Source organism: Rhinatrema bivittatum, chromosome 4 (assembly GCF_901001135.1).
Source record: "Rhinatrema bivittatum chromosome 4, aRhiBiv1.1, whole genome shotgun sequence".
Lineage (NCBI taxonomy): Eukaryota > Metazoa > Chordata > Amphibia > Gymnophiona > Rhinatrematidae > Rhinatrema > Rhinatrema bivittatum.
In genome coordinates, this window is record NC_042618.1 from 397,842,363 (window position 1) to 397,862,899 (window position 20,537).

Here is a 20,537-nt window from a genome sequence, read left to right on the forward strand (position 1 = left end):
ATTGGCCCCTTTGCACATTCTATAATCTTCCGTGTCAGCGATGCGGTCTAAGAAGCTCTTTTTCTTCTCAGCGCTCATTTTCCTGAGTGTAAGATGTCATTATTCTAATGGCTGGCCCTGCTGTCTGAATCCTTCCCCATGGCTGTCCCTTTTGGTTGAATATTTCCCTCCCTCTCCCATAGCTGTCCTTCCTGTTTGAATCCTTCCTTCCCTCCTTACGCCATGGCTGTCCCTGCTGACTGAATCCTTTCCTCCCTCCCTCATGGCTGTCACTTCTGTTTGAATCCTTCCTCCCTCCTGATTCCTTAACTCACCTGCTGCTATCTGGACAATGATGGCACTTCCTCAGTAACATCCTTCCTCCTCCCTCGCAGTCTCTCAGTGTAGTGGTAGGACAGCTTCTTCCCTACAACTCCTCCGGATCCATCGCTGCTGCTATGATGACGACTAACTTGTGGTCGTTCAGGCATGTCCTCCCTCCTCCCCCCTCCCCTGCGGCAGCCCAGTGGTGTGCTTCGAACCACGTGGTTCTAAGTGTGCCAATCAGACCCTGGCTTGAGAGGAGGGAGGACATGCCTGCAGAACTGAAAGTGCCGTCGTACCAGCACTATGTAAATTGACCCATGGATAAGATGACTGCGATTTTTAGGACCATTTTTGAGGGTAAAATATTTCGATTTATACATGAATGTATATGGTAGTTCCTGGAGGAGAAGTCTATAAAGTGCTATTAATAGGGAATAGCCACTGCTTGTTGCTGGCATTAGTAGTATAGGATCTATTTAATGTTTGGGTACTTGCCAGGTCCTTGTGATTTGGATTGGCCACTGTTGGAGACAGTATACTGGGCTTGATGGACCTTTGGTCTGACCCAGTATGACATATCTTATCCAGTATTCTGTGTGTTCTGAATAAAGCTTCATCTTGTTACATGATTATAGCCAGAACCTAATATGCCCATGCATATGCAATGAAAACTAACATATATTCAATGATTATATATACCGTGTTTCCCCGAAAATAAACCCTACCCTGAAAAAAAGCCCTTGCTTGAGTTTTCAGGATTTTTGAAGTGAGCTTGAAATATAAGCTCCAAAACTACTCCAAAACTAAGCCCTAGTTATAGGTGGATGCACGGTTGCACACCAAGACTTGCCCGACCCCCCCTCCCCCAGACTTATATTGGCCCGCCACGGGAAATTTTGTTTACCCGTGGTTTGGGCCGATTTTATTTCGGCTCCCCCCCCCCCCCGAAACGATACTTGAAACCCACCCCAGCCCTTCAAATTTGATTAATTACAACCCCTCCCCCCCAAAAAACTTGCCGAAATTCCCTGGTGGTCCAGAGGGGGTCCCGGGAGTGATCTCCCACTCTCGGGCCGTCAGCTGCCAGTAATCAAAATGGCACCGATGGCCCTTTGCCCTTACTGTGTGACAGTGGCTATCGGTGCGATTGGCCGCCTCTGTCACATGGTAGGAGCACTGCTTATGCATCATCCCCACCCCTAGTCAACCAAGGGTTTGGAGGAACCAACTCAAGGATCAAACCAGAGACCTGTATGGCAGTGCATATGACTTGCCCCTGGACTGGCCTGATCCAGTTCTTTTTTAAGTTTTTAATATGATCTCATAACAATACACAATCTTCCAAAAAGAAAAATGCATGAAAGAAGCTTCAGTATTCAGCTGAACTTATTTTGATTCAATGTTTTTTCCCCTAATGAAGGGAACATAAGCTTTTTTTCATAATTATAGTAATACCAGAGTCAGAAATATGTTATGAAATGTTACATGACATGCTAAGTAAGATCCGAGGTGAAACTTTAATCTTTCAATTTGCCTATGATATAGTAGTACTGAAGTAATCTGAAGCTATCATAGAATATAATTATGCTGAAATACCCTCAAAAATGGACAACTTTTCATGGATGAAATCTATATTGTTTTAAATCTCTGCTGCGGGGAACTCAAAAGAACTTTATTTATTTGAGACGCAGCAAATGAAACTTCATTGTATGCAGTTTTTTAAAAATGGAAACCAAGGAGGACCATGTGATCTGATGCACGGGTAGGTTGCAAGCCTAGTCTGCTCCCAGTCCTCCCCCCAAACGGAGCCGTTTCATACCGCCATTCTGCGATTTCTTTTAGCCCCAGACGCTAAGCCTCGCCTCCCTCGTGGCTACCCAACGGCAGCTTGCCGACTTTTGGTATGGCAACAGCGACATGTCTGGGAAACCGCAGCGGGAAAAAAAGCTGCCAGAGAAAGCAGCAGAATTAAAGATGGCCGACGGGCTGCCGAGCCCGAGTCAGTGGGGACCCACCCCCGCCGGAACACTGGTGGAGGAGGAAGATACCCGTACCGGAGAAGGTTTTCATAGGTAATGATTCAGATGGACTGAACCAAATCACGGTGAGCCTAGAAGATGTGGTAGGCCTGATTGACAAACTGAAGAGTAGTAAATGACCTGGACCGGATGGTATACACCCCAGACTTCTGAAGGAAATCAAAAATGAAATTTCAGACCTATTAGTAAAAATTTGTAACCTATCATTAAAATCATCCTTGTACCTGAAGACTGGAGGGTGGCTAATGTAACCCCAATATTTAAAAAGGGCTCCAGGGGCGATCTGGGAAACTAAAGACCAGTTAGCCTGACTTCAGTGCCAGGAAAAATAGTGGAAAGTGTTCTAAATATCAAAATCATAGAAAATATAGAAAGACGTGGTTTAATGGAACAAAGTCAGCATGGCTTTACCCAAGGCAAGTCTTGCTTCACAAATCTGCTTCACTTTTTTGAGGGAGTTAATAAACATGTAGATAAAAGTGAACCAGTAGATGTAGTGTATTTGGATTTTCAGAAGGCGTTTGACAAAGTTCCTCATGAGAGGCTTCTAGGAAAAGTAAAAAGTCATGGAATAGGTGGCAATGTCCTTTTGTGGATTACAAACTGGCTAAAAGACTGGAAACAGAGAGTAGGATTAAATGGACATTTTTCTCTGTGGAATGGAGTGGGCAGTAGAGTGCCTCAGGGATCTGTATTGAGACCCGTACTTTTCAATATATTTATAAATGCTCTGGAAAGAAATACGATGAGTGAGGTAATCAAATTTGCAGATGATACAAAATTGTTGAGTAGTTAAATCACAAGCAGATTGTGATAAATTGCAGGAAGACCTTGTGAGACTGGAAAATTGGGCATCCAAATGGCAGATGAAATTTAATGTGGATAAGTGCAAGGTGATGCATATAGGGAAAAATAACCCATGCTGTAGTTACACAATGGTAGGTTCCATATTAGGAGCTACCACCCAAGAAAGAGATCTAGGCGTCATAGTGGATAACTCATTGAAATTATCAGTTTAGTGTGCTGCGGCAGTCAAAAAAGCAAACTGAATTTTGGGAATTATTAGAAAGGGAATGGTGAATAAAATGGAAAATGTCATAATGCCTCTGTATCGCTCCATGGTGAGACCGCACCTTGAATACTGTGTACAATTCTGGTCGCCGCATCTTGAAAAAGATATAGTTGTGATGGAGAAGGTGCAGAGAAGGGCGACCAAAATAAGGGGAATGGAACAGCTCTCCTATGAGGAAAGACTAAAGAGGATAGGACTTTTCAGCTTGGAGAAGAGATGGCTGAGGGGGGATATGATAGAGGTGTTTAAAATCATGAGAGGTCCAGAACAGGTAGATCTGAATCTGTTATTTACTCTTTCAGATAATAGAAAGACTAGGGTACACTCCATGAAGCTAGCATGTGGCACATTTAAAACTAATCGGAGAAAGCTCTTTTTCACTCAACACACAATTAAACTCTAGAATTTGTTGCCAAAGGATGTGGTTAGTGCAGTTAGTGTAGCTGTGATTAAAAAAGGTTTGGATAAGTTCTTGGAGGAGAAGTCCATTACCTGCTATTAATTAAGTTGACTTAGAAAATAGCCACTGCTATTACTAACAACTGTAACATGGAATAGATTTAGTTTTTGGGTACTTGCCAGGTTCTTATGGCCTGGATTGGCCACTGTTTGAAACAGGATGCTGGGCTTGATAGACCCTTGGTCTGACCCAGTATGGCATGCTCTTATGTTCTTCTTATGTTCTTAATTGGTTTCCAGCATATGTGCGATAGTTTTGAACTCAGAATCAGAGTCAGCGGAGGTCCCGGTGATAAAACTGGAAAGAGCGCACAAGTACTGGGAACTGTATGTAATAATTTACCATGAGACATTATTCCTTGTTTTCATAGCTTTTCTCAAAAAGAGAATGTTGTGGCAGTGAGGAAGTCAGGGCCAGTGTTGTGAAGGGGACATAAGGTGGAAGTATATCAGGATTTGGCAGTTTCCACCATGCGCAAGTGAAGAGAGCTCTGGGACATTGTATCACTGTTCCGTGGCAATAATATCAAATATAGGTGGCTGTTCCCTTTTGACCTGAGCTTCAGCACTGCAGAAGCGGTGGACATTTTGCAAGCAGTAGGTATGGATATTTCATCTTCTGATATCACTGTGCGAGCTGCAGAAAGTGGAAGGCTACGTAGTGAACCTCTGAGGTGGCAAAGAGTGGAAAGGGAGATAGAAGGCTGCAGAGGCATTCTGGTGGATTGTTTTTGTCTAAGAAAGCACCGGCATGAGGAGTTAGGAAACCTTTGAGTTTGGGAACAGTCGTTTTCCATAAGGTCTCCAAGGATTAAGTGGCGATATTTCTTGTTTAACAGGGGAGAGAAGGGAATTCTTCTTATATTTATTTATTTATTTAACATTTTTCTATTCCGACCTTCATGGTTAAAATACCATATCAGGACGGTTTACATCGAACAGGGGTAAAATAACTAGATAAAGGAAAAAACAAAGTTACATTAAAACGAGGACTGTGAACTTGGAAGCTTAGGAAGCTAGAAGAAAAATATAAAGTTAAGTTAAAGGGAGAGAAACAAATTCCGGACTAGAGGTAGTCCAGACTAGAGATAGTCCACATGTTAGAGTCGGTATCCATGCTATCCAGGTATTCAGAGGAGGGGAGGATCCATTAATCAAGAGTAGATAACGCCAGTTATATATATGTTGTGGGGGTTGGGGATTGGACAGGGTGGCGATGTGGTACTATTTCAGTCTTTGAAGAGGGGGTCCGCAGAGAAGGGAAGTCAATGTGTGTCAGGTGGGGATGGGGACGAGGGGGTTTGGGAGATGCAGTGGTTGGTTAATGAGGCTTTACAACAAATTGGTGGGTGAGTGATGTTCTGTCATACAGTGTTATTATAGGGGGGGACTTAGAGCAGGAAGGTAGTGGAGTTATTGTTTATTGAGGGGGGGGACTGAAAGTGGTTTCTATTAATAAAAGGGATTAAATTCCCCAGCTAAGCACAAGCTTCTGTTTCAAGAGACTCAGGATTTGTGGGCCAATGTAATTTTCTGTCAAGAAACCCATTTACCCAAACACAAAGAATGCTTGTTGTGGGATAAATTCTTTCCTAAACAATATTTAGCTCTGAATGTAGATTAGGGCCCCTTTTTCAACAGCATTTCTACTCTCTTGGTGGGGTGGGCTGAGGATCACATTCTACCTGGGGATTTCAGTCTCACAATATATCCACCCATACCTTGATAATACAGGGTCAGGGTTAGGGGGCCAAAGAGTCTTAGACAGGCACTTAAAAATGTGATCTCTGAGCGTGCATTAGTAGATATATGGAGATTTAAAAACCCTACCCTGTGGAATTATACCTATTTTTCCAATGTGCATCAGTCTTACAATTGGATTTCTTTTTGATTGATAAATCCTTGGTTGATCTTGTAGATGAGGTTGAGGTGGCTAATTGGTCAGATCATGCTCCAGTCTGGTTAGCATTGAAAATGAGTAGGAGTGCTGGCAGGCATTACTGGTGCTTAAATGACAGACTGTTATATGATAAAACCTTTACTGATTCACTTGTGGGTGAGGTACGGGAATGCTTAGACTTTAACAGGACAGAATGTCTCCCCGGGTATGGTATGGGAATGTTTGAAAGTAGTAGTGCGGAGTGAACTGATCTCCAGAGCTACTTATCTTAAAAGAGAGTGGGCAGATAAAAGGTTATTTATTTTGCAACATATAGCTAGATTGGAACTGAGCCACAAAAGGTTTCTGGATCCATGCAGGTTAGCGGAGCTGGAGGCAGCGAAGAGAGAACTGTAGGCACTTGATCTGGCTAAAATAGTGTATCAGATATCTTAAAGCAAAGGATTTTGAAATTAGTAACAAATCCGGTAGACTGTTGGTGAGGAAATCGAAGGATTGGGCCACACAGAATTTTATCAATAAAACTAAAAGTCATACGAGTGCATTCTTGTATGAATCGGAGGAAATTAGCAATAGGTTTACAAGATTCTATTAGGAGCTTTACACTTCAGATAAAAATATGAAGGAACAGGACATTACACAATATCTGCAGGGTGTAAAACTGTCTACTCTGCCGAAGGAGGCCAAGGAACTTTTGAATAGGGAAATCTATCATAGTGAGGTGGATCAAGTCATTCAGGGATTAAAATTGGGAAAATCTCCAGGACTAGACGGGTTCACCACCAAGTTCTATAAAACATTTCAGTCTGTGATAATCCAGCCGCTAGTGGACGTGTTCAATTCTCTGCGGACATGGGGTACAGTCTCATCAGAGGCTAACATAGCTGGGATAACCATATTGGCAAAAGGGGGGAAGAGATCACACGTTACGTGGGTCATACAGGCCAATTTTCCTAATTAATATAGATCTGAAAATTTTGGTCAAGATACTAGCAATACGTTTAGTGATGGTGGCTCCTTTCCTTATGTATGAAGACCAATCAGGCTTTGTCCCCAGGAGGCTAGCTTCAGATAATATTCGGAGGGTTTTGGAATTAATTTGGCAGGCACAAGATGACAATGTTCCGGCAGTATTGCTAGCAGTGGATGCTGAGAGAGAGCCTTTGACAAGGTCCACTGGCCATTCTATTTAAAGTGTTAAAGAAAATACAGTTGGGGACCAATTTTATTGGGTGGATTCAGCGTTTATACAAAGATCTGCCTTAAGATCAATGGAGGTTATTTGACTTCATTTGGAGTAAAAAGGTAAAAAGAGGCACCAGATAGGTCTGCTCTCTGTTACCACTGCTGTTTGCTCTATCTTTAGAATCATTTGCAGAAAGGGTGAATTGCAATCCACGGGTCCAGGGGGTGCTGGTGAGTCACCATAATTATAAATTATCAATGTTTGTGGATGACATTTCTGTTTACGGTGACTAATCCAGAAATATCACTTGAAGCACTGCTGATAGAAATGAGAATGTTTGGGACAGTGACAGGGTTTAAGGTAAATGAGGATAAATCAGAGCTATTGAATGTCTGTGCCTGGGGAGCAATTGGTGGGCATAAGGGAAAAGCTTCCTTTCCGGGTAAGCGCAGAAGTGGATAAAAATAGAACCCAGTATGGATGAGCTGTTTCAGCTTAATTATGTTCCTTTAGTATCAAGTATACAAAAAGATTTAGACAGGTGGGATAGGACAGATTTTTCCTGGTTGGGGAGGGTGGCTATCATTAAAATGATAGCCATTTTTGGTATTTTTTTTTTCAGACCTTACCAGTGGACGTACCAGATTTTTTTTTCTTGACATAATGGCAGCAGAAACTACTCAGGTTCATCAGAAAATGTCAGTGCCCTAGTGTTTCTAGATTGTTTCTCTTTCAAGAGAGGATAAGAAGGGGTTTTAATGTCCCTAGCTTAATGTGATATTTTGCTGCATCCCAGTTGAGTGCTTTAATACATTCGCATAAGGATGGGGAACTTAAGCCTAGGGCTAGGGTAGCCAAGACTAGGGCAGGAGCCCCTCCATTGAACGTTAATTTGGCAAGGAGGGACGCTTCGGCTTTCTGGTTTGTCTCCCTTTTCCAGTCTGGTCCTAAAGGTGTGGGGAAAGTGGAAATCAAGGTTGGTGGGAGAAAAGCAGGCTTACCACTTAGCCATCTTCCTCTTTAATAAGAATTGTACTCCAGGGACTGAACAAAAGGTGATAAAGAGATGGAAGGGAAGGGACTAATCAGATGGGAGCAGATTTGGGAAGGGCAGGGCTTGATACCATTTCACAAATTACAACAGATGTATCCTTTGTTAGAGGTTGATTGATTTCCTTATAACCAGCTAATCCACTTTTTCTGTTCTGCAAAGATTGGTACGAAGCTAAAACAGGGCAAAACACTCTTTGAAAACTACCATGACCAGGTGGATCTGTTTAAAAAGCCAATTTCTAGGATTTATGTCTTTTTGAATAAGGAACTAAAGGTGAAAATGGCATGTCAAATTGCCTGGGAAGTTGACTTGGGGGGTGCCCTAGAAGAAAGAGAGTGGGATCAATGTTTCACTGTCATTAGCAGGAGTTTAGTTTCCACTTTAATCAAATAAAATGGGTCAAGGTGTTGTACAGGTGGTATCTTACGCTTGTTAGGCCGAGTTAAATGTTTAAAGGCTCTAATGATAGATGTTGGAAGAGATGTGGAGCTGTGGGCACATTTTTCCACTTGTGGTGGGAGTGTCCAGTGATTGCGAAATTGTGGTTTGAAGTGCTTAGCTTTATTAAGAATATGAGTGGAAATAATTGTACCCAAAGATCCAAAAATATCCTTATTGTATATACCAGCAGATGTGGGAAATTAGAGCTTCCAACGATTGGTAAACAGGTGGTCATAGCTACATGATGTGAGATTGTTTATTGTTTGGGGCAGGAGTTGAAACAAGAAATCTGAGTTGCTTGGATAGTATTGTTGATGTACATGGTTGGTCATTGTAAATTGAATTTATCTATTCTTATTTATTGTATTTGTGCTATAAATAAATAAATGATCTGTATTTGTGCTACATATATATATAAATGATCTGGAAAGGAATACAACAAGTGAGGTTATCAAATTTGCGGATGATGCAAAATTATTCAGAGTAGTTAAATCACAAGCGGATTGTGATACATTACAGGAGGACCTTGCAAGACTGGAAGATTAGGCATCCAAGTGGCAGATGAAATTTAATGTGGACAAGTGCAAGGTGTTGCATATAGGGAAAAATAACCCTTGCTGTAGTTACACGATATTAGGTTCCATATTAGGAGCTACCACCCAGGTAAAAAAGATCTAGGCATCATAGTGGATAATATTTTAAAATCTGCTCAGTGAGCTGCAGCAGTCAAAAAAGTGAACAGAATGTTAGGAATTATTAGGAAGAGAATGGTTAATAAAACGGAAAATGTCATAATGCCTCTATATCGCTCCATGGTGAGACTGCACATTGAATACTGTGTACAATTTGGGTCGCATCATCTCAAAAAAGATATACTTGCGATGGAGAAGGTACAAGAAGGGCAACCAAAATGATAAAGGGGATGAAATAGCTCCCCTATGAGGAAAGGCTGAAGAGGTTAGGGCTGTTCAGCTTGGAGAAGAGATGGCTGAGGGGAGATATTAATGAGGTCTTTAAGACCATGAGAGGTCTTGAATGAGTAGATGTGAATCAGTTATTTACACTTTCGAATAATAGAAGGACTAGGGGGCATTCCATGAAGTTAGCAAGTAACACATTTAAGACTAATCGGAGAAAATTCTTTTTCACTCAATGCACAATAAAGCTCTGGAATTTGTTGCCAGAGGATGTGATTAGTGTAGTTAGTGTAGCTGGGTTCAAAAAAGGTTTGGATAAGTTCTTGGAGGAGAAGTTCATTAACGATAAATTAATCAAGTTTACTTAGGGAATAGCCACTGCTATTAATTGCATCAGTAGCATGGGATCTTCTTAGTGTTTGGGTAATTGCCAGGTTCTTGTGGCCTGGTTTGGCCTCTGTTGGAAACAAGATGCTGGACTTGATGGACCCTTGGTCTGACCCAGCATGGCAATTTCTTATGTTCTTAATCTTACCGGTTAATAAAATTTAAATTATAAAAAAAAAATAAATGAACAATTTTTCTCCTCTGATATTTTTGCTGTATAAATACTAGTATCGTATCCCAACTGATTTGATTTAAAAGGGAAAAATGTGACATGCCTTTGGAAACTGCTGTGATATGACATGGTTAATGAATGGCATCATTTGCTTTTGATGATGATATGATGCACAAGAAAGAAAGATTTCCTTCAGAATGTGTGGAAAGATCCATTCTAATTTTGTCAGCTAAGAGAATGTAATATAAAGTCTCAGGGTTAATCGCGAGCAAGGACCTTGGTCCCAGAGCTCTGTTATCAAAAGATTTTTTTTGTTATTGTTTTCCATCATGAATATTTACCGTATTTTTCGCTCCATAAGACGCACCTGACCATAAGACGCACCTAGGATTCAGAGGGGGAAAATTAAAAAAAAAAAATTGTGCTAAACCGGCTCTGCGTCTGGGCGTCTTCTGGAGCAAATTAGGGGAGTGCATAGCTTTTTTTTTTCTCCCCATTTTGTTTTCGGGTCTGGGGAGGGCCATTTCGGTCCACTCCCCAGATCAGAAAACTTTTTTCTCTGGGAACCCCTCCCCCCCCAAACCCCCCCCCCATCCCACACTTTAAATTAACAACCCCCACCCTCCTGACTCCCCCAAGACCTGCCGACTTAATTTACCACAACCCCCCACCCTCCTGACTCCCCCAAGACCTGCCGACTTAATTTACCACAACTCCCCACCCTCCTGACCCCCCCAAGACCTGCCGACTTAATTTACCACAACCCCCACCCTCCTGACCCCCCCAAGACCTGCCGACTTAATTTACCGCAACCCCCCACCCTCCTGACCCCCCCCAAGACCTGCTGACTTAATTTACCGCAACCCCCACCCTCCTGACCCCCCCAAGACCTGCCGACTTAATTTACCACAACCCCCCCTCCTGACCCCCCCCCAAGACCTGCCGACTTAATTTACCGCCACCCCCCCACCCTCCTGACCCCCCCAAGACCTGCCAAACGTCCCTGGTGGTCCAGCGGGGGTCCAGGAGCGGTCCGGGAACGATCTCCTGGGCGTGGGCCGTCGGCTGCCAGTAATCAAAATGGCGCCGACGGCCCTTTGCCCTCACTATGTCACTGGGACCGACCGCTGCTATTGGTCGGTCTCAGTGACATAGTGACGGCAAAGGGCCGTCGGCGCCATTTTGATTACTGGCAGCCGACGGCCCACGCCCAGGAGATCATTCCCGGACCGCTCCTGGACCCCCGCTGGACCACCAGGGACGTTTGGCAGGTCTTGGGGGGGTCAGGAGGGTGGGGGGTTGCGGTAAACTAAGTCGGCAGGTCTTGGGGGAGTCAAGGGGGGGGGTTGTTAGATTTTTGTTTGTTTTTTTTATATTCACTCCATAAGACGCACATACATTTTCCCCCCACTTTGGGGGGAAAAAAAGTGCGTCTTATGGAGCGAAAAATACGGTAATTGAGAGCCTCTTAAATCAGGTCATGAGAGGATCCATATTTTAGTATCTCAGTTAGGGAGAATATACAGGGTTTTTTCTCTGATTCTGCTGCTTTGAAAGTCATTTGAAAGTTTTCTAGCCATATATTTAACAGACATTGAACATTAAGTTCATTTTGATATAAGGCAAGTTGTCTTGAATTGCATTTCAGTCCAGTCAGGTGACAAACTTATGGGGAGCACTTCTGTAAAAACATTACCTTGGCCATAACCAAGTGACAACCCTAATAGGAACTCAGACTTTTTTTTTTTTTTTTTTTTTAGAATGATACGTTCTTTGACAGGGCACATTATAAAAGAGAGTGCAACTAAGTAAGATTGAGTATTGTAAAATGCAGATCTCTTATCCTGCTTCAGATTGTTTGCCACCATTTCTACTGAACTGACTGGTTGCACGAGATGTGTGCATAATCCCCATGAACTACATGCAAATAAAATATCTGTATGCAATTACTAGAGCAGTGGTTCTCAACCGGTGTGTCGCGGCACGCTAATGTGTTGTGAAGCACCGGCAGGTGTGTCACGCATCCGCTGCTCTTTACCCCCCTTTCACCTCAGTGAGACGAACACTGCTGCCATTCCTGCCCGGGCTATCAGCACATTCAAGCGCTGAGGGGAACGGCAGCAGTGTTTGTGGAAGCCAGCAACAGGTAGATGACCTTTTCTTCTTCCCGCCCCTGTGGGACCAGAAGAGGAAGTGATGTTTACCAGGCACGCGGGAAGAAGAAAAGGCCATGCATGCATGCTACTGCTGCAGAAATTGCATCCCAAGGCTCTCCCCAGCCCCGCTATACTCAGCAGTTTGCCTATACTGTGATCATCGCAGCACTAAGCAGTCAGCTGAGAATGTAGCCACCAGGATTTCTTGCCGCGCGGCTGTTGGGGAAATCCATTCATTAGCTGCCCAGACCCAGAGCTGAAGATCGGTGCTGGCTGACAACTTTGCCAGAGGCTGCAGGAGTACGGTGCCGATGCCTCCCCTCCCTTGCCCTAGCTCCGACCTCCCCTTGCCAGTGCGACCCCAGCAAGAAAATATAAAAATAATAATCAAACTGCAAAAAAAATAAATAAATAAAAGGCTGGGATGGTGAGAAGAAAAAGCAAAGAATTATATTCTAGGCTGACTGCTCTGTGCCTTGATAGCAGCACAAGCAAACAGTTAAGTGCTGCTGCCTTGCCGCTGCTGGGTGGGGGAGGTCACTCCTGCTGCAGTTTCCAGCCTGTCAGGACTCTGCTTTTAATAGCAGCATACGAGCTACCTTGTGCTGTGGCTGCCATGTGTGGTGGTGGAGGTGGGGGTGAGTGACTGAGACAGAATGAGCCAGCATGTGTGTAAGTGTATGAGAGAATGTGTGTGTGTTGTACGTAAGAGAGACTGCTCAGGAAAGTCACTGGTGTGTGTGTGAGAGAGAGATTGGTCAGGGATGTGACTGGTGTGAGAGAGAGAAAGAGATTGTTCAGGGAGGTGACTGGTGTGTGTGTGTGTGTATGAGAGAGAAAGAGACATTGGTAAGGGAGGTGACTTTTGGGTGTGTTTGAGGGAGAGAGAGACATTGGTAAGGGAGGTGACTGGTGTATGTATGTGTGTGTGTGTGAGAGAGACATTGGTAAGGGAGGTGACTGGTGGGTGTGTTTGAGGGAGAGAGAGACATTGGTAAGGGAGGTGACTGGTGGGTGTGTTTGAGGGAGAGAGAGAGACATTGGTAAGGGAGGTGACTGGTGGGTGTGTTTGAGGGAGAGAGAGACATTGGTAAGGGAGGTGACTGGTGGGTGTGTTTGAGGGAGAGAGAGAGACATTGGTAAGGGAGGTGACTGGTGGGTGTGTTTGAGGGAGAGAGAGAGACGTTGGTAAGGGAGGTGACTGGTGGGTGTGTTTGAGGGAGAGAGAGACATTGGTAAGGGAGGTGACTGGTGGGTGGGTTTGAGGGAGAGAGAGAGACATTGGTAAGGGAGGTGACTGGTGGGTGTGTTTGAGGGAGAGAGAGACATTGGTAAGGGAGGTGACTGGTGGGTGGGTTTGAGGGAGAGAGAGACTTTGGTAAGGGAGGTGACTGGTGGGTGGGTTTGAGGGAGAGAGAGACATTGGTAAGGGAGGTGACTGGTGGGTGTATTTGAGGGAGAGAAAGATATTGGTCAGGGAGGTGACTGGTGTGTGTGAGAAAGAGAGATTGGTCAAGGAGGTTACTGTGTGTGAGAGAGAGAAAGTGTAAGTGTGTGTGTGACTAGTCATGGGCCTGAAGGAAGAAGAGCGTGAGGACAGAGCTTCATCAGCCCTTGCTGCTTCTGGTATGTGCTATTGGCTTACAAGAGAAAGGTGTAGGAGAATTACTGGAGAGGATAAGTAAAGATGGCTTTTTAAGTTTGTCTTTCTTGACTGACTGCCATTTTAATTGTTGGGTATTATGTGATGTGTCTACTATTAGAAATATTTTATTGGTGTTTGGAGAAATTTTAATAATTTTGAAAATTTTTAATGACTGGATGTTATTCCATTTATCAGTTGTTTTGAAACATTTATTATATTCTAGTTTTAGAATTATTTTATATTTCTCCAGGAATGTATAAATTGAAATGTGGAGACAAAAACTGAACTGTAAACAGCAAGAAGCCAAACTCTGTATGCAGTGTAACAACGCAAAAACAAAAAACATTAGCTTTATGGTCATTTTATTCTGTATTTGGTGAGGGTCTGTCTGTGTTCTGGATGTGTGACCCAGCTAAGAGTGTTCTGCGAGCTTGTAGTTTCTTGGTAGGGATCTATAGCAGCTTGGCTTGTTCTGTTTTCCTAATAGGAGGTGTATTGGTGTTTAGGGCCTGGTGTAATTTTTTCAGTGCTGCCTTTTCATAGGTAGGGTTGTTACTGTTTGAGTTCCATAATGCAGGTGTAACTTTGTGCGCATTAGTTTGTATACATTATTGCAGATCCTGGAAGTCTGATAGGTGCTATATTTTTGTTTTGTACAGAATGCAGAGTGACTTTTTTGGGTTTCCATTCCAGTTTCTGTTTCCATATTTGTAATTTGGTGAAGGTCGATTCTATGTGTGTGACCGAGGTGAGGTATTTTACTAGCATGTAGGCATTTGTATCAATACTATTTGTTGTATTTTCTCAATAGGACATGTATTGGTGGTAAATTACTGTTTTTTCATAAGGAGGGCTATTGTGCCTGCTAGAAGAGAGTGTTTATGTTGCTGTTACTGAGATTACACCAGAAATATCTTTTTGTATGGTAAATTGAACGGGGAATGTCCTAGTTCTGTTCTGTAGCCATTGTTGGGGGGTCAGGGTGGATCCTGTAGATACAAAGTATATGTTTACATTTAGCCTGGTGATGGTCACGGGTTCAGTGTGTCACACATGTGAGAACCATCTGTCAGGTGTGTCCTGACAGAAAAAAGGTTGAGAACCACTGTACTAGAGGATTAAAATGTGCTTATTGGTTTTTAAAAATATTGATAGGCAACAGCTTTCTGTTTGTATTTTGTCAGTGTGCGATATGGTACTACCCTTTAGCAAGAATGAAGATGATGGTGGGGGTGGGGGAAATTGGGAAGACAGCTGGTAGGGCAAGGACTAAGATGTTAACGGATTAAAAAAATGATTGTCTCATTAACCACCACCTGTCATTCTCTAAACTATTGGAACCATGTGAAACATTTTGTAAAGCCAAACTACTAACATTTATCCTTGACATTTGAAAATAAATTCAAAGCAAAATGATTGAAGACTTGTTAAATTATGTGGTTTCCATGCCCTTAACATTTTGTGCCAATCAAATCCATATATCACACTGCATTTCAATAATGCACTAACCAACCATATGCTAGAGAGTTTTGGTATTAAATGTGCATGTTTGCATTTAATTGGGATGCTTGTTTGCTGGATTGTCCTGAAGAAGATTCATTATGTAGCTCTAAGAGAAGTTTATTGACATTGTCATTGTTCCAACTCTATGCATAAATCTACAAGCAGTCATATTTAGAAATATGTATCAGTTATGAATAAGCAAACATAGAATTGCATAAAATGAGAAATAGAACTTTGTTTTGCAGAATTGTTTAAGGAGACTAGCCCTAAAATGTCACTTCCAGCTTGTAACCCTGAGGCCAGAATGGCCAGAACACTGGTAAGGTGAATCAGACAGGCTCAGATGGAACAGCGACGGGGTGTCTTCTGCCTTTAGCTGGAGCCCTCAGATGCTGGTGGCTGGCAGGGCTTAAGTAGTAGCCCCAAACCAGGACTCCGTATGAAGTACAAACGAACTGGAATCAAGAAGACCAGATAACATGAGTCAGTAGATCCAGAGAACCAAAGAATATTCTGAAGTCAATGCAACCAGACAAACTCTGGAAGCAGGACTCTGAAGGGGCTAGAGAATGAAAACCAAGCTCTGGTAACCTGCTGACTGGAAGCCTGGAATATATGTGTGTCCAGACAGGAAACAAGATGGCCACGAGCAGAAAGTACGGGCCAAGGAACAGAGGACCTCAGGGGCTCCTGCTGTCAGGAAGTGAGAACTGCTTATCGGGTCTTCACACAGATGTTAGATGAGATAGTAAGAGACTAGATGCATTATAGAAACAAAATGGCATGCTTGGGGACATACGAGAGAGGTAGCAGGCTACACTTATGTTAAGGTTGGTTACTTTACAAAGCAAGTTGCTTATTTGATTGCGCCATTGACATTAAGGTATGAACAGAAATGCTGTAAAGTGCATCTGTAAAAACCTTGCAAATTTTACAATTTTCTGGCTTCACTGCAGTTTTTGAAATGTTCTATAATTTTTCCTTTTCTATCTTTTTTTTGCAGCAGTTTTCTTTCTATGTGCTCCTGGAGCTAAGGAGACAATTAGGCTATCATCAGCAAATTTGTTCACCTCCCTGGTCATTCCCTTTTCCAGATCATTTATGAAATAAATGTTACACAAAAGGTCTCAATACTGATCCCCGTGGAACTCCACTAATGAACTTTCTCCATTTGGAAAACTGGCTATTTAGTCCTACTCGCTGTTTTATGTCTTTTAATCAATTTCCAGTCTACAATAGGATACTGCCTACTATTTCATGACTTTTTTAATTTCATTAGGAGCCTCATTAGGGGATTTTTTTTTATTACCTTCTTAAAAGTCAAATATACTATATCAACTGCCACGTCTTATGACCTTGAACAAATTGCTTCGCCTCCATTGCCACATGTACAATCTTAGGGCCTCATTTACTAAGCATTTTTCCCATAGACACAGAATGGTAGAATAGCCTTAATAAATCAGGCCCTTGGATTGTAAGCCCCTCTGGTCATTGATTTTGTTTTAATAATAGCTTCTACTGTTTTGCCCAGCACCAATATCAGGATTATTAATTAATTAATTTAATAAAAATCTATATGCTGCATGTTCTCCCAATGTTCAAAGGCAGATCAATTTTTTATTAGAAATATAAGCAGTGTGACCGAGGACTAAAAAGGTTTGCTTTGATGGATGTCTCAAATCCTTTCTGGATATTCTCAACAAGTGATTCTGTCTCTTTCAACAAAGTTTGATTTTACAATTAAGGATTACCTGTAAATACATTTGCTGCACCTGCTATTCTCTGCATATTTATATGTAGGGCAGCTTTCCATCCACTTATTAATTTGGGCCTTCCAAATTCCAACACTCCACCCCCAGCCGGAGAAGGTCCTCCCTCCTCCAGCATGGCTGCACTCTCAACTGATAGCTGATCCATCCTTCAGTTGTCACATATCAGTGAGAGGACCAATTTCCTTTCCGAATTCTGAAAGGACAGCTTTCTGAAAGGGGATTAGTCCTTTCTCTGGCAGTGGAGAGACCAATCGGCAGACAGTGAAGGAATGAATAAATTAATATTGAATGCCTGATAATTTATTCTTCACTGTCTGCCGATTGGTCTCTCCACAGTTGGCTGTCAGTGAAAGGACTATCCCCTTTCAGAAAGCTGTCCTTTGCCTGGAGGGGACCAGTCTGTTATCAATTGAGAAAGCAGCCCTACCAAAGGAGTCTCAGGGTCTTCTCAGGCTGGGATTCCCTGGGTGGGGGGATTTGTGGAGGCCTTGCTGGGGTTCTGTAGGATGGGAGTTTGGTTCCCAAATGATTTATTTAAGGTGAGAGGGAGGGGGATCCGATGACCCAACCTGACTTGACTCCCCTTTTAAAAGAGGTGTTCAAAATGTTTGGAGGGTGGGGAGGACTCACCTAAGTGGAGTTTGATGTCCTCCTCTCTACCGTGGGAGTTTAACCTAAACACGTTAAATTTCCCACGGTAATAGGAGACACTCTAGGTACCCTCCCCCCTAGTGCACCTCCTTGTAATGCAGGGTAATAGCTAATAAGGCTTATTGCCCTACAATTTGCATCAGACTTGCTAAGGTCGATGCGTATTTTGTAGAATGTTGGGGGTTTTTTTGCATTCCTGTGCAAGTTTAGCGCTGAAAAACCCACATTAAAACATGAGTAAAAACCCGTGGTAGGTTCAGAGTGGTTTATTACATCGGTTCCACAGAAACCACAACCAAATGTCTCTAGAAAATGTTTGCAAAAAAAAAAATCTGAACACTTAAGGAAAAAACTCTGCAAATCTTCAGTGCTCCTTATTAGGGAATAGCACTGAAAAAGAGAGATTGAGATATGGTAGAACGAAAAATGGTGAATGTCCTAGAAGGAAGAAGAAACCACCTTTGGCCATAGGGAGAGGTCTGTAATGCTTTTAATCAGCATGGGTTTGTGCATTAAGTCGACTGACTTCATTTCTGTAAAATACATTGAAGCCAGTGATAAACTGGGAACTCCAAACATATGGCACATTATTTTGTTAACAAAAGCAGCATAGATCCTTCATTAAAATTGCAATGTTCGGTATGATGTGCATTTTTGCTGTAGTGTGTAAGGAATTCAGAGCAGGGCTTCCGTTAACGATAATGAGCCGAAAGTATGCCTTTTGGCTTAGTGGAGTTCCAAGAGCTTGAAAGAAATCTCAAGGAATTTTGAAAAAAAAAAAAAACTTAAGAAATTAGATCTCTTATAAAACACCATAACAGGATGAAATTATAGGAGTAATTTTTTCTAAGGATTTATGCATATCAACCTCAGTTTGTGTGTAAATCAGCTTTTGAAAATTACCCAGGGCATCTGTGTGGGGAAGAGTACACATGTAACTCAATGACACGTGTACATTTCCCTTCCCTTGTGGTAGGCATTCCAGGGACAGAGTTGAAGCAAAAAAGCCTTTCGATTTTCAAAAGTACATGCGAAAACGTACACACAAAGTTACACCTGCTCTAGACCATATGCAGTTTACTGAGCCTGTGTGTATGTGCATACTGGGACCACCCACACATTTTCAAAGTGAACTTATGTGCATAACTCCACTTTGCAAAAGAGTGAACAGAGCAAAGGCTATGCACTCAGCAATAACAGTTTAACTTAGTCCGCTTTCATGTTTTGCCTTTAGACCGTTAAAATACTGCCTGTCCCTCCCGACGCAGCCTCGGAGAAACACGGGTCCGTGTCGGGGGACCCTCTGAAGTATATATATAACAGTGGAGTTGCCATTCATTTATAAATAAAAAGGTTGATTTTGAACATTTAAAACTGGACTATGTAACATGTTTCTGCACTCGTTGTGGTGGAACCATAACTCCGCTTTGAAAATTCAGACTCAAGCCTGCATGGTTTGTATCTGCAGACTTTAGCCCTCCACAAGCCTGTTTGAAAATTACTCTCTCCATGTTATAATAGATCAGCTTTGGCAAAAGCTCATGGGGAAATATGGACTCCATGGGATATTTATGATGTTATAAGAGTGTCTTGTTTGTATTCTGCCTTTTTACATGCACAGGTGGATTTGCAGCTGCCGTTACCACACCTCTGGATGTAGCAAAGACTCGAATTATGTTGGCAAAGGTAAGAGATGGAATGATACTGTAGAGAAAAAATAGGTGTGTAATCTCATTTTATCAAGGTGCCTATATCAGCAAAGAAAAGCTGCCTTAGCACTTACCACTAATAAATATTTTTTCTAATGAAGACTATTCCTTACGCATTTAGTCCTTTTTGTTTGTTTGTTTGTTTGTTTTTTTTTTTACTTTATTCTCTGGAAGTTAAATTTTTGTCCCAAAAAAACCTCCCAGGCATTAGAGTTCCTCATCAAAATAGGATACCTCGAGCTTCCCATATGTTCCTCACAGAGGTTTCAGGAGGGTTCAAGGCATTCAACATATTTTTCCCCTAACTATAGTAATCTAAGTGAATCAGCAGTAGCCATTAATTTTTATCCAAAGTTAACCTGTTTCCAGGATGTGTTCTGTACTCTGTACTGATTCTCTCTTCAATTGGCTTTCAGAACCTGCCTGTACAAAACATGCTAAGATGTTTTAGGGAAGGGTTTATATTGTGATAAAATGATATGTATATTTTAAAAAGTATTAATTTGTACAGGTTACTGGTTGAAGTTTTTTTCTTTAAATCACATAATTGCACACCTGAGCCCGATGCAGTACATAGCTCGACAGGTGGAAGGTGCAATGGACTGGCGCAGTAAATTGAGTGTGTCCTTGCTCCGATAGTCCAAAGCTGCTTCTACACAAGTGCTCCCAACTCCTCTTCATGTGGTGCCAGTCTCCAGAACTCTTTCCACTTGCAACAAGAAAAGCAATCAGCAATCTCGTTGTGCAACTGGGAATGTGCTGAGCACATGCTACAGTGTTTAACTGCAGACACCTCAAGACCATCTCCCTCATTAGTTCGGAAACAGGGGCTCACTTAGCAGATTGGCGATTAATGGTTTGAACTACTGCCAGGTTGTCACACCAGAATGCCACCCTTCTGTTAGCTAAATAGTCACCCCAAATGGTATAGTGCTACCACGATAGGAAAAAGCTCCAAGAAGGTGATATTCGATGTGACACCTGAGTAGGTCCAATCCCTTGGTCATACTTCTGCACACCATAATTCCTGGCAGTAAAGGCCAAATCCAACACCCCCAAAGGCATCAGAAAATAGTTGCAGATTCAAACTAGATATGGATGGGGGCAGCCAGACCATGGAGCTGTTAGTCAGCAATACAGCTAGATCTTCCCATAATGATCAATACAG

The 20,537-nt window shown here is 42.4% G+C and overlaps 1 protein-coding gene across 5 annotated transcripts in view; it reads left to right on the top strand.

Moving 5' to 3' along the window:
- SLC25A26 (solute carrier family 25 member 26) overlaps positions 1-20,537 on the top strand; it is a 373,630-nt gene that overhangs the window by 329,872 nt on the left and 23,221 nt on the right. For all 5 annotated transcript variants that reach the window (XR_003856626.1, XM_029601048.1, XM_029601046.1 and 2 more), the window contains one exon: positions 19,282-19,346. Coding sequence is in view for 4 of the 5 variants with exons in the window: in XM_029601048.1 (XP_029456908.1) it covers positions 19,282-19,346 (65 nt within the window). In the remaining variant the exon portion in view is untranslated. The remainder of the gene's footprint in view (positions 1-19,281; positions 19,347-20,537) is intronic.